At 40.1% G+C, this 15,183-nt stretch overlaps 1 protein-coding gene across 1 annotated transcript in view; it reads right to left on the bottom strand.

Annotated features, from left to right (window-relative positions):
* Positions 1 to 3,526: 3,526 nt before the first annotated feature.
* The window catches only part of LOC140237887 (sulfite oxidase, mitochondrial-like), a 29,816-nt gene continuing 18,159 nt past the window's right edge, over positions 3,527 to 15,183 (bottom strand). The window contains exons 7-12 of the mRNA XM_072317820.1: positions 14,850 to 14,883; positions 12,613 to 12,686; positions 8,113 to 8,203; positions 7,563 to 7,720; positions 6,248 to 6,417; positions 3,527 to 4,533 (exon numbers count right to left, since the gene is read on the bottom strand). Coding sequence (XP_072173921.1) covers positions 4,421 to 4,533; positions 6,248 to 6,417; positions 7,563 to 7,720; positions 8,113 to 8,203; positions 12,613 to 12,686; positions 14,850 to 14,883 — 640 coding nt within the window. The 3' untranslated portion in view covers positions 3,527 to 4,420. The remainder of the gene's footprint in view (positions 4,534 to 6,247; positions 6,418 to 7,562; positions 7,721 to 8,112; positions 8,204 to 12,612; positions 12,687 to 14,849; positions 14,884 to 15,183) is intronic.

Raw genomic sequence — 15,183 nt, 5'->3', positions numbered from 1 at the left:
GGATACAGCTTCTTTTTATAACAACAACAAACACTAGAGTAGCACTCGGACAGGGTAGACCTCCGCCAAGCCAACAACTCATTTTCATCCATACATGCATGAAATTTCCCTATATAGCAGCCTTTTGTTACGTCGTCAACTTCCGGCTGCGTGGCGCCTTGCCCAAGCAGAGCATGTGCTTTAGCGCACGTTTGTAAACATCCAGTACATGCAGCTAGAACTCCCAGGTCATTGACCTAATATGCCTTAAGAGGAATTCCTTCAAAAATCCATACAAATTCCCTGATCACTTCCAAAAGTAAATCTGTTCCTTGTGTCATTGTCGACTTTTCCTGCAAAGTTTCATTCAAATGTGTTCACAACATTTCGACTTATTTTGCAAACAGACAAACCAACGCCAATGATCGCTTAACCTCCTCCTTCCTTGGCGGAGGTAAAATCTGGTACTGAAGGTATTCCATACACTTCTGACATTTCACAAGCATGCTTTTCTTTGGTATTTTGAAATCAGTAAGAGCTGATTAGGTATGGAAACACGCAGGCAAAGCACATATAAAAACCAATACTGTACTGATACATGTCACTGGTGTGCTACTTCCTGAAAATACATCCAAGTAATAAAAATGGCAGTAATAAACTCTTGAATCCTTCATATCATTGAGATCATACTGTTCTGACATTGAGTCATTTGACCCTATACAATGACTATTAATCATATTAATTATTAATCATTATCATATTGTTGTTGCTGTTTTTTCAATCTGTCTCTCTCTATCTATAGTGCAACACAAATACCTAACAACTGCACGAATACAGCATCATGCCTGAGAAATGTCAACTCATTAATTGGACTTGGATCAAATGCATTCCTTCATACGTTGAATACAGTAGAGTCATTCTCTTTATTTTCTTCTGTAAAATACAACAGTGACAAAACTAAAAAAAAAAAAAAAAGTTGGTGGAAAAGCACAAAGAGCATGTAGGTCCAATGCCTTGGATAATAAGAGAAAAGTCCAATTCTGTTTAATGCACGAGCTCCTGCATACCCATGGATACACATATTTGATTAGGGTGCACGCCACGAGACTGACACCAACAAGCCATACAGCCTACCAGTTATACAGCCCATGAGTTTGACACTAAGCAAACAAGACCCGCAAAACCGACACATTAAACCCCATGTTGTATCTGTCGAACTCGTGGGCTGTTTTTACCTTGTGTCGGTCTCATGGGCTTTATTTGCCGAGTATTGAACTCGTTGGCTGTACGACTCGTGGGCAGTATGACTCATGGGTGTCGGTCTAGTGGGATGACCCCATTCGACTATTATGAATTTTTACAATATTTTGGAACAGTAAGCAAGATTTTTGCCCCAGCTTGGATGCTATAGATGCCAATTAAATTATGACCATTCATCAAAGAATGAGAGAGAGAGAGCATCAATGAAGTACAACTACCTAGAAAAAGCTTTATACACAAAACCTCCACACAAAACTTGTTTGAACAACTTGAAAAATATATATTCCAGCAGAATATCGAGATAAATTCTGTATATTCATACTCTTTGAATCCTCTACGTAACTCCATTTACGTAGCACTGGAATGCCACTCTTGTATCTAAGTCACATCATACATGTACAGAGCAGTGCATGTTTCCATGAAATTGGAAGAAAATTCAGAAAGTTGTGGACTTTAGCGCTGGTTAATTCACTTTTTGCTTTTGACTTCGCATGGTACAACCAACCAATAAAAATAGTACAAGTTTATGCACAATCAATCATAAAAATAAGAAAGATACTGAATATTACAATTTAACATCTTCCACGTCAAATTTTCATGAACTATTTCACTGTTCTCTTTACAAGACTTTACTCTACTTACCATTAAGAGTAAAAATGAAAATGACATGGCCCATCACTTTAAAAATGTAAAATTTTCACACAAAAAAAAAAAAGAAAAAAAAAAGGGTGATACAAAATGACATAATTTCGTTTCCATAATTATCAGGACAATGATTAACATTTGCCCGCTGCCAAATCCCCTTGTCATATTATGTCATAGAGTACAAATTGCACAAATCACAGCACACAACTGGCCTGGGATAAACTGGATCCTGCATGATCAGACAAACGGGCATGGGATGCTGTGCAATGTGTAGGGATACCAACATCGGTTTATGGAGTGAGTCACGGTGCTAACATTGAACGTCAGTTGGTGAAGAGACTCGCGACAACTACTGTATAATGAGGAATGTTCGCCCGCATTCTAATTTTGTGAATTTTACGAGAACCAAAATTCACGAAAATAGAATGCACACGAAAATTCTTGTCTGCAATATATGCATTGAATGTTAGAGGTAAGTCGCGAAAATTTCAAGCCGCGAAAAAAGCCGTCTACTCCAATTCGTGAAAATTTAATGCAAAAATATTGTGTTTTACAGTATCACGTGGTTTGTAAATTGGTGTGTAAGATTTCAGAGTGCGTCATGTTTTTGAGGCCTATGTGTGGGGATCTTGCTATAAGTACGGACGCAAACCAGCATACCCTTCACTCAGACATGGACTGTGGTGGGGTGACTGAATGAAGGAAATATCATGTAGATGCTGACAGGGATCAAGACACGAGGAGTCATGTCTGACATTTCCTGGCTGTTACAGACAAGTTTCACGAGGGCTGTACCCAAGATGTTAAACATCAATAGGTTAAAGATCACTTTTCCTGTCAGCATACATAACCTACTAAATATATAGGCAATCCTGTTAGCAGAATAAAAGTTAGTCAGTGTTAAGATATAGACAAGTGATGAGGAATGAGGTTAAATTTCCCTTAGACATTCCCAAATACTTATTGGTGAGGTCACTGAACATCAGGATGCAATATGATAATGGAGTAAAATGTACATATGATGAATGTGCAGCAAAACAAGTACATAACAGATAATACAAACATGACCATTATATGGTTCCTTTGTAATATATGTCACCTGGTACCCAAGGCTCAGAAGTCTATTCCCGACTCTTCAAGATTGGAACAGCATAGTACATTGATACAGCAAGTACATATTCTAACTACTGATTATGGAGGATAATTAAGCATATAAGCAGTTGAGAGCCAGGCGCTTATTTGCAAAGCTTTTGTTTGTTTCTCTGAGTAATGATATCACTTCACATTGTGCGACGTCTGCTTCAAATCAGCAGTACCAGTACTTTTACCTGATTTCACATCTCTTTCAGAAATGATGGAAAAAACAAGGGTAGATACAATATTTTTAACATTGTGCACAAATTCTAAGTTTCTACATTCACAATCTGAAAGCTATGCTTTGTGCATGCTGAAAAGAAAAAAAAGAAAAAGAAAAAAGATGAGGTGTATTCTAGAAAGCAGCTCTTCTGGGTGTCCTGGAACACACATAACTGTGATAAAAACAAAACTACACGCATGAATGCTCTGTGTACAAGTCAAAATAAGAGTTAAAACACAAAGGTGCTACTCAGTCCACGTAAAGCACAAGTAAGAAGGAGCAAAATCTCTCTACGGGATTTACAGAGAATCACTGCCTATTCATTCAAAGCCCCTCTCTGGTTTGATGCTGCTTTGATGTTTTAAAAACTACAATTGCTACATTTCACTGCTGGTAAAATCACCAGGTAAAATCAAGTTTATTGCCACGATTTTCCAGGAAGATGGTAGATTCTCCCTTTGAGGAGGCTTTGGACAAACTTTTGTTCATTGTTGTCATGGCAACATCCTCCCAGGTATCAACTCACACAGATGAAAGCTTTGGCCGGATGGCATCATCCATTCCAAGGTGATGCTAAAAAGTGGCTACCTGCTGTATCAACAGCATCATGATACAACTTTATTCATGCATTCTCAATGCATTATAAGCACATAAATCACCAATGAACATATCTTTCTATGTTGAGGCTCATAAGCCTGAAATATATGATTTTCTTCTCTCTCTCTCTATTTCTCTCCCTCCCTTTTAAGAATATATTCCTCCTTTCTCTCTCTCCCTCTCTTTTGAGTATATACTGTATACGCCGAATATTTCGCGAGGTTTTTATTTTCGCGAATTTCGCAAGTCAGGTGCTATTCACGAAATTTAAGACACACGAAAATATTGACTCTGATCGCCGATGTGAATGTGACGTACGCGTGTACTCTTCTCCGTTTAGTACAGGACTCAATGATCGCGAATTTAACCACTCGCGAAATCGTCGGGAATTCCGATTCGCGAAAATTTAGACTCGCGAAATATAAGGCGTATACAGTATTCCTCAATTATAATGTAGATATGCGAAGTTTGATTTGAATGATTTGTCCAAATATTTGAATCATTCGCAAGCAAACTTCCATTTATGCTCCAACCATCTGTTTCATATACCGTCATCTCTCAGTCAGCCTGGCTGTCCCATGTCTAAAAGCGTGACTTTGAGTTGACCTTGACGCGGATCCAAGAGTTGTTCATGACCCCCCTCAGGTTCCAGATCTGGGCCAAGTCTTCCGGCATGGTGTTGCTGGCCTCGTCCCCTGCCAGAAAAATAATGAAAATAATGATGGTGACAAGAACACTGAAAACAATAATAATAACAACAGCGATGACTATGGTCTAATTCATTCACAGTATCCTCTTCACTGTTAGCACTATTTTTCTGGAGGGTGCTGCCATCATTATAACCCCAGCATTGCCAGGTGTTTAGTATTTACACACCACAGGTAAAACCAGCTTGTCTTTTCAATTTAACCACTAGGCAGGAATTGAACTTGGGGTCTCCGTTTGAAAGTCAAGAGTCTTATCGACTACAATACAGTGCCCCCTCCCTCCCCCCCCCCAAAAAAAAAAAAAGAAAAAAAAAGAAAAAAAAAAAAGAACAGGGATGAGAACAGACACACAATTTCCATGCATTTCTTATTGAAACACTTATTTCAGTTTGTCATAAGGCAATTTCTTTTCCCCCATCCAACATTTCCTTTCCCTAAAAAGTGAAAGACAGAGACATGGCAAGACTGAAAGACTCATTTTTAAATAAGTTCGATCCACATGTACATACAGTTGAACCTCTCTTATCCGGCCTCCCTTTATCCGGATCTCTCTATTATACGGACGCAATCTCGCCGTGATTATTTTTTTTTATTTTTTTATTTTTTAATAATTACGGGAGGAAAGGGGGATTCCCAACTCCTTGAGAACTCCTACACAAACTCACATGAATTACATATTACTTCCAACATTAACATACACCTCTATTTTGGGGTCTGTTACTGAGTGTAACAATGAAAAGGTTGCAGTATACACATTACTACATGTGGTACTACAATGGGCTACATCAGTACATGTGTATGTATATGTACACGTATAAAGCATTGAGTCTCCCGTATCCGGCCAAATCCCTTATCCGGATGAGCCCCGGTCCCGACTTGTCCGGATACGAGAGGTTCAACTGTACTTCATTTTTCTGCACTCTGGACATTCAAATTTATATTTCTGTAGAAACTTGTTCTCTAAAGGATTACACGCACAATCAGACATACTGTATAACCTTTTATTTTTGCGCACAGATATTTTCGCAAATGAGCAAGTCACAGACATTTTCGCAAGATGTTGCTTTCGCGAATTGACACCAAGGTTTGCACGTGCACTGGTAGCCTATAGCACATGGCGACATTTTCGTGTGTTGTTAAAGGTCCTGTTTATCTTTGGGAACAGTGATTAAAAAAATTTCCAGATATGATATTCATTGCATATGTGTAGGTCTGTTGTACCCCAAAACATCCTATCACATAAAATTTTCCCAATAAAGCCTAAAACATAAGGAGATATCAGTTTTTTTCTCAATAAACTGTAACTGTAGATGGTTTAATCTGGAAATTTTTCGATTACAACTATTGTTCACATTTTTTATATTTAACATTACTTAACATCGATTTTACCGATTCAAGTTTTTACATGGTTGTTTCTATCCATAACTCACATTTTAGAACTATTTTAAAGCACTAATGCTGGGTTTTTGCTTCATCTGCAAATGGTAAATTATGCCTTTAAAATTGCGGTCCAACAGTGATTTACGAAACTGGCAAAATTACACTTTTGCGAAAATAACAGCTTATACAGTATACCAGTAATATAAAACAAACAAGATAAATCAATGTTCTCTTTCTCCTCAAGTGGGGCATAGATTTGCAAATGTATATTTCTGAATGCAGGAAATGCATGGTGCAAAAGCAGAAAGCGAGAGCGACTTACATGCCTTGACGACCACCTCGCACGGAGACGGAAAGGCGAGGACGGGGAACTCCCAGAACTCCCAGCTCCATTTGGTCTTGTTCTTGGTGTGGTACTCATTCACCTTGGAAAACAGCCGTGCTATCTCCCAGGACTTGCCGCCGTCCAGCGAGACGTCCACCCGGGTGATTCTGTCGGATCAGAAACAGACCTTTAACTGTAATGGAGCAGTGGCCATTGTGTTGAAGACAACAAGTGCAGCAAAAAGAAAAAACAAAAACAAAACTTTGCGCTGTTGGGTGGACATGCTGTTAAGCACTATGTACAAGGAAATATATAATCATTAAATCACAGATGTTTATCTCGGTGAATCTAAAAGACAACATGCCTGTGAGTATGAATAACCTTTTTCTGCTCATGCCTAGAGTTGATCTACGAACTGGCTTTAATAATGTCTCCGTGCTTGCTTTTGCTATGACAAGAAGGTAGTGAGATTTCCTTGAATGACACACATCATTTGTTATGACTACTTCTGTTATTTGAGACAGACCCATTAATGTTTGTTGTAATCACGAGTCCCAACAAGTGAGGGAAGTATGTGTGGTGTTACAGCATTGTTTTCAGAAGTAATTAATCCTGGATTCTTCTCTCTTTTTCCCCTCCATATCAAAGACTTTACACCTCTTCCAGTTGCTTCAAGAATGGAAGAATTATTTCTGGAAGTCTCAGCTTTTCACATGGGCTTAAAGCAGAGCACTAGAATACATGACCAAACATGGCACCATTAAGCTTAGGACTGAAAAGAGCTGCTAAGATGCGAAAATCATCCTTTGCTTCTTATCATTATATACTGTATATGCCATGTATATCGTGAGTCTAAATTTTCGCGATTCGGGAATTCCCAACGATTTCGCGAGTGGTTAAATTCGCGATCGTGGAGTCCTGTACTGAATGAAGAAATGTACACGCGTACGTAACATTCACATCGAGATCAGAGTCAATATTTTCGCGTGTTTTAATTTCGCGAATAGCACCCGACTCGCAAAATTCGCTAAAATAAAAACCTCGCGAAATATTCGGAGTATACAGTATTTATCTATTGATTAATATTTATTCATTTATTTATTTTTGCTTTCAGATGTTACGCTTTAGTTGTTGTACGAAAACTAGGTAATAATTGAATTCTTGGATGTATCAATTTTTCACTGACAGTCAAAGAATGCAGCAAGCCTACTGAAACAACGAGCATCTTTCCAAGAACTGCCAGAGGCCTGTCATTGCTTGATCTACCAATGACGATACTTTTCAAAGCAGCTGCTGGTATTACAGCCCTCACCTTCTGCCGCCTCCAGAGATGGCATAGCCCTTGATGGTGTAGGGGGAGCCTGTGGTGATCGCTTCCCCTTGCTTGGGCTGGATGACGGCACCTTGGACCGGGAGCTCCTGAATGGCGGGGGCCTTGTCCCACCAGTCGTCAACCGTGTCCCAGTCGACCTGTGATGGCACATCCACCGATCAAAAGAGGACGCCGTTTCTCACTGTATTCTCACACGTCGTGTCACGAAGACATCCATGTCAGCATCAGTTTCCTCACGCGTATCTTCATCATCACATTAATGATAGCTATTGTCACATTCATAATCATCACCACCACCACCATCACACATGTCATCAATATCACCAATCATAAATGTTTTCAATTATCCCTTCTTCTCATCAATCTCAATTTTGAGAATCTGCACTAGGCCAAACATCATCCTCACCATGACCCAATACCATCACTGCCATCCTCACTATCAACATCACCATTGTTACCATGGAAACCATCAATAATGGCTACTGTGTGCCTCACAGAGAGGACAGTTTCAATATATCAGCTGACTTACATGGGGTGGGAACAGCTTGTAGTCCCTCTTCTGGTAGTAGTTTGTAGACTCTTGGGCCTGGACGCGGATTGACTTTAGCCACTTCACCGATCTGGAGCGATTAAAAAAAATAATAAAATCTCAATCAAAAAATATAAATAAATACATGGAAATATATGATAACAAGAGACCCGCGGGTCTAGCGCTCACCTGAGTATCGCAAGTTCACCTTTCACGCAGTCACTAATCTAAATTATTCACAGCTCTACTAAAATTTGACCAGGCTTCTCAAGTAGAAGATGAAAATGTACAATAAGGGCCAAAATTTTTAAAGATTCCTTAATTTGGGGGGATTGGGGGCCCCCTGGGGCCCTCTGGGTGGGGCATGGTGCCCATTTTGATAAATTGAGATCCTGACCCCCTAGGGATGCTACCTGCCAAGTTTGACGAAAATCCATCATGAGGTTTTCAGGAAGAAGATGAAAATGTACAATTCAGGCCCCCATTTGGACCTTCCCAACCCCCCCCCCCCCCCCCCCCCCCCGCCCCCAAGAGGGGCACCCCTGGATTTGCTATGAACAAACTTGAAACTACAGTCATTAATGTACTCACTCATAGTATTATCTTAGCTCTATAACTTCTGATTCTAGAGAAGATTTTTAAAGATTCCTTCATTTTGAGGGGTTTGGCCCCCCCTGGGGCCCCTGGGTGGGGCATGGTGCCCATTTTAACAAATTGAGATCCTATCCCCCTAAGGATGCTACCTGCCAAGTTTGGTGAAAATTGGTCATGGGGTTCTCAAGAAGAAGATGAAAATGTATAATTTAGGTCCCATTAGGACCCCTCCCCACCCCCCTCCCCTGGGTCCCAAGGGGGGCACCCCTGATTCTGCCATGAACAAACTTGAAACTACAGTCATCAATGTACTAACTCATAGTATTAACTTAGCTCTATCACTTCTGGTTCTCGAGAAGAAGATTTTTACAGATTCCTTAATTTTGGGGGGTTTGGGCCCCCCTGGGGGCCCCCTGGGTTGGGCATAGTGCCCATTTTAACAAATTGAGTTCCTAACCCCCTAGGGATGCTACCTGCCAAGTTTGATGAAAATTGGTCTTGGGGTTTTCAAGAAGAAGATAAAAATGTAAAAGTTTACGCACGACGGACGACGCACGACGGACGTCGGACGAAGGGCGATCGCAATAGCTCACTTGAGCCTTTGTCTCAGGTGAGCTAAAAACCTTCCATTGTGATCACAAAGTATAGAAGACATTCTGATGTGATTATCATGTGTGTTATCATTTAATGTTTCTCTCAGCCAATTCTTTTTTCTGAAAGGGCTACCAAATGGGCTACAAAATGGCCTACTCACAACACATATGTGTACCATATATTTAACCTTGTAGCAGACATTGTGTGATGAAAACCTATACTGGCGCCTGCCTGTTCTGTTTATGGTCAGTTTGCAGATAAACCAGTAATGTCCATGTGCGTAATGCATGTGTATTCTAAGTTTCATTCACAGCTACTATGATAATGTACTGCATCATGTTGAAAACTCTACAGCAATTCAGCCAAAAATTTCTAATGATTATCACAAAATAAACTATTAAACCATCCCACTATTCAAACAGGTTTGCTACAACATAAATCACACTGTGGCATTCCCCAAACTATAAACCATACTTGCTGGGGATCTATTTACTGTGGGATTCACGTAATGCTCATGCAACAACAGTAAAACATGAAAGGAGATCAGCTCTCTGTAGCTCATTGCATACGCTTGAACTCGGGCCACACTCCAAAGCGAACTGAACCGTATGGCACTGTACGTTCAAGTACTGGGGACGTTCAAGCACTTTGTGGGGATAACATATCTCACAAGTTATTTTCGGACTCGAGTCAGAAGGATCCCACGTTTTGTAGCATCAGGGTCATGCATCTGGTGCACCTTTATTGCTACATACGGGTGTCCCTAACAAAGAGAATGAACTTTGTATTGTGAAGTAGTGTGTGTTACACGTATTCTTCTCATGTTAACAGCTGGCATGGTACGCTTTTGGACCACTCTGTGTTTGAGACCTCTGTGGCACAGCATGGTACGGTACGGTATGCTTTTGGAGCTCATCGGGAAGTGGTCCACTTCTGGTATGGTACGGTACAGTATGGTACACTTCGGGAGCGTTCAAGTATTCCTCTGGCATGGATATAATGTGATATGGTACGTTTTAGGAGAGCGCTTGAACACGCACCCCTAGTAAAGAACCTCCTAAATTAATCCCAGATGACATCTTTAAACTTCCCTATTTGCCATACAAGGACAGTACATCAAAAGTTGCAGTGTTTGCAGAGTAAAGTAACCACTCTACAATTTGCAGTCAGCACTTTTTCTGCTGGATGCTTCTTGGCACAACATACACTTTGTCAATATTTGCCTTCTCTGACACCCACTTGACTTATCCATGTTTACTCTTCTTCTTTCCTCCTAAATTTCCTGCAATTGTTCCATCTTTTATGTGACTTTCCAAACATAAGGCAACGTGGGATAACACAAAATCATGTCTAGCTTACCCCTATAAATCATCTACTGAAGGAATTCTATCACATACACTACTGCTCATTTTACCCTCATGAAAAATTTACTGCTAGTTTGCATGTATCTTATGAATGATTTCTGATATGACACTCTACTGTAATTGCTTGTGTTGATATATGAATTGCATTATGAACATTTGTAGAGATCTATATTTATGAAGCCTGGCAGTGGAGTGATAAAACACACACACACACACACTCTAGCAAATGCTACAATGATTTATAGAAAAAATGCTTCAGCTATTAATGCGAGTTCAAGGCCAATAATATGATAAGCTTTTTCAACATATCAAAAGAGCCAGGGACTGCTGACAGCTAAGTTTATGTACTTGATTCAAATAATTGCACTGATAAGTGGATCCAACATTTTGGCTTCAGCTATGATGGTGCATGTGTATGCGTGTGTATGTGTGTGATGTGTGTGTGTGTGGGGGGGGGGGGATAATATCAGCAAAGGTATCAATTGCTCGAAAAAGAAGAAGACAGATGAGTGCATATTATTCACTGCATGGGCACGTTCTGAGATAGTGGCACAAGTCAGGCAACTACTAGTATTTGATGTGCACACAAAAGCATGCTACACCCTTTGCCACCCACCCCCACCTCAAATGCTAGTATCTAGAGCCACTATCTGTCATCACCGCTGTTGAGGTTGCATCAAATTTCTCAAGACCATGAGCATGAGTTTGGTTTTCATGACTCGAGTTACGATTTTTTCTTTCTTTTTTTTCTGAAATCTGTAAGGGATATACCAATAAGATTCTCATGAGGAGAGGATATGAGTATAAATGTGACCCTGCACCACAAAACCAACAAAAAGTCGCCAGACATGGATTTTCAGTTAAGGGCAGATTCTGAAAGAGCAGACTCTAAGCTTTAAAATGATGTATAACTCAATTCAAATGGACTCCCCTATCCTACCTAAATACTGGAAAGAAAGCACACGCTCTGGAAGAGTGTGAACTGAGAAAAGAGGCTCAGAAATACATGGTCTATTCAAGCGCTTAATCTCTACCAAGCCCTGCTAGCTGTGTCATGAAAGGGACAAATCACAGGATGTAACCCACCGGAGCAACAACAATGAAGGGATTATCAGATTTAGCGGAAATTAAGCATGTTCTATTAGCACATTCTGTCCATGATTAATGCTAATTTTCAAAGCAGTAGCGTCATCCTTTCAAAAGTTATTAGACTTGAAAGTGAAGAGTGTGCAAAGGATTTCAAGACATGAAAAGCGGCCTCTAAGTCATACCTGATCATTCTACTCTTCCCCCCCAAAAACGGTTGTAAAAAAACTGCTAAAAACACACTTTCCCACTCATGTTAAGATACCAAACTGAAGAATAATGTAGAAGAAGGATAGCTCTTTCAGAAAATATGAAAAACTCAAGATTGACTTGGTTGAAGCATTTCACCTTTTTTGAGTCCTCACTTAAAATCAAGGGGTGCGACTTTTTGTTTGTTTTGTGGTGCACGGTCACAAATAGAAGTTTGTTGCATAGCTGGTGTGAGATGGCCTTCTCCATACCTTAGCTGCTTATTTAACCCTTTGAGGACATGCTGATTTTGCTGTAACATGTATTTCCCATAGACACTTGCCAGAGTTAGTCTTCAAAGGGATAAAGACCCTGCAGCACGGGAATACCAGTGGGAAGGCTGACCCAGCTCTGATATATTCAAGAATCTCCATAACAAATTGTAATCAAACGCTATCACCCATCTCTTTGTACGTACACTTACAGCCGAAGAATTTCAACTGGAAGAAATTGCTACTGATTATGTACAATTCACTGTACATTTTTGCTGACAGGAGCTGTTTGTAAGTGTCTTTTTTTTCTTTTTTTGGTTAAATGTACCCTGGTGGGCAGCAAATGAATCGGGCCACCCATAGATCCCCAATCTACCAGGTCTTTAATGTCCAGCACATACCTGGCTCCCACAATCCCTGGCACCACCATCCGCATCGGGTAGCCATGGTCACGTGGCAGCTCACAGCCGTTCATCTGTAAGAGAGCAGGGGAAACTAGGTCATTATGACCTCACGTTAGGAACACCTCATCACGCTCATCCGTTTTGGCTTGTCCTTTGCATAAACTCTTAATGGGACACTGTAATCACGAACCTGGGTTTATATGACTGCAAAGTGCAAAATCCAATTTGTTGGGCATCTTTGGAGAAAAAACAACAACCCATAATGGCAAACTAAATCTTCTGCCCTGACAGTTCATATCAATGAGCATTAAATCATTCATTAAATCAATCATTTCTTTCCCGTGTAAATACAAAATTCTGTTTTCATCTTTGTCATGAAGAGCAGTTTAATTGCTTCTGTATTTAAGGAAGGACTATATCTTAGAAAGTACTTTTTTGCAAGTACCATGATACTTACTTTGTTACAACAAAATATTGTCATGAAATTAGTAATGACAGGAAGAGACAAATGCAATAAAGAATACTGTACATAGACAATCAATAATTAACTCAAATCAAAAATATGTATGAATTGATTGCATTATGGAAGAACATAACTATTAGATATCATTATATATAACAACTAAAAATGTAGATGGCCGCCATGTTAAGCATTGCTTGAAGAAATAGTTAGCCTATGTGTGTTCTTATCAGACATTGCATGACAGTCACTTTGAAGATAAACATGTCTACAGTCAAGATTTCTTTTGGAAATACACATATGATGCACCACGCGCTACCCCGGGGTATCGTAGTAACCCGGGGTACCACGTTGTGTAGCGCCATCTCACGTTCACTCGAGTACAACCGCAGAGTTACTGCGTTACGTATGCGCACTGTACTGACCCGTGGTACGGTGCGATACTCAGTATAGCGCTTCATGCACTGACTACACGCACTATTATAATAGCCCGCTAGCTGTGCCAAAGTTACGATCTCGTAGACGTAGTTTCGATCCCGTAATTTTGTAAGCTTTGTGCACTTTGTGCCGAACAAAATATCCTTTCGCAATTAGGATCAAGCTGCAAAAATGCCAGCAGGTGATGGGGGCTATGCCGCACTGAAAGGAAAGGGCCGGAAAAGAAGGAAAATTTCCAGAGAGGAGAGGCTGGAAAACGCGAGGCTTCGCGCCACTCGGAAGTTGGGGAAGGAAGGGGCCGCCGATGTTCTGGAGGTGCTTCAGAAGGCCAGTGACGCCGGGGATAAGGCGGAGGCAGATGGCATTATTATGACCCTGCTGGCTCAGGGATTAATTGAGAAAACTACAGGATGAAGAGGGTTTTTTTTACAAGAACAATGGCCATAATTGAATGTTGAAGAATTAATCACACACAAAAAAATTAATTTCCCACTTTTTGGTAACCCAGGGTACAGCCCTAAAAAAAAAAAATAAATAATTCAACAAAATGGCCGATTTTTTTCTGGTACCCCAGGGTACCATTTATGTCATCATATATCCACTTTAAAATATCCCCTCCCCCGCCCCCCCCCCCCCCAACACACACACACAAAGTACAACATCCTTAACTATGAAACATCTGGGAGCCATGACAGTAAATGCTACTACTGGAAGTTTCAACATTCACAGTACAGTGCAGTGGAGTGTAGTAGGGCAAAGTCAGCACTCTTTCTCTAAAATCATCCCTACATCTAATAATACCCTGAATGGCTCCTCATCTGAAGTGCACACAGTGCAAAACAATGCATTTTGACACACACACTCACACACACACACACACACACAGACATACACAACTTTCTGTTAATGTTTGACTTGCAGCATATCACATGGATAAAAGTTTAAAGTAATTTTCCATCCTGATATCATATTGTATGAATACACAAAAAAAAAAACAAAAAAAACACAGAAGTAGATCTGAAAAAAAAAAAAATGGGGGAAAATCAGACAAACAACAAAAGTTATGAACTGTTCAACTATAGAGAGTGTAGCAAATTGGCAACTCACTGTGATGCATGCAGGATACCCTCCTCATCAGATAAGTTCTGTCTGTGCCAAATATTTGAGAAGAATGAGAGTTGCCAATTTGACTTTCTCTGTAACTATCACAATTCACAATTTTTCCAGAGTCCAATTTTTTTAAACCAAAATTCCAACTACATTACTTAACTTTGATTTTTTTTCTTCAAACAAGGCAGCATGATATAAAAAATGAAAATTTCTCTTTAATGCTCACCTCCAATGCAATGATGACGTCACCTCTTGGGTCCCTGCACAACAAATATTCAAACAAAAAGAAAGAGGACTTTGACAATACTGTGGGGTGCGACAATCAAAATCAACATGGCCACTTATTTGCTTCACTACTTATTCCTTCGGTTTAATGATTTCCATGTTATCATGTCAGTATCACTTATCTTCTTGTTTCTGTTATAGGGTGCTTTGTGCGTGTGTGTAACTGTGTACGTGACAGGTGTCTGTAGAAAAGTTTATAGCTTGCTTTGCACGTATGCAATTTTACCACTGGTTCTTGAAGTTTATCACCTTACATGTACTTGAAGTACTTGACG

This window comes from Diadema setosum, chromosome 14 (genome assembly GCF_964275005.1).
Source record: "Diadema setosum chromosome 14, eeDiaSeto1, whole genome shotgun sequence".
NCBI lineage: Eukaryota > Metazoa > Echinodermata > Echinoidea > Diadematoida > Diadematidae > Diadema > Diadema setosum.
Note: the sequence above shows the minus strand (reverse complement) of the source record. Positions and strands in the feature narration are given on the sequence as shown.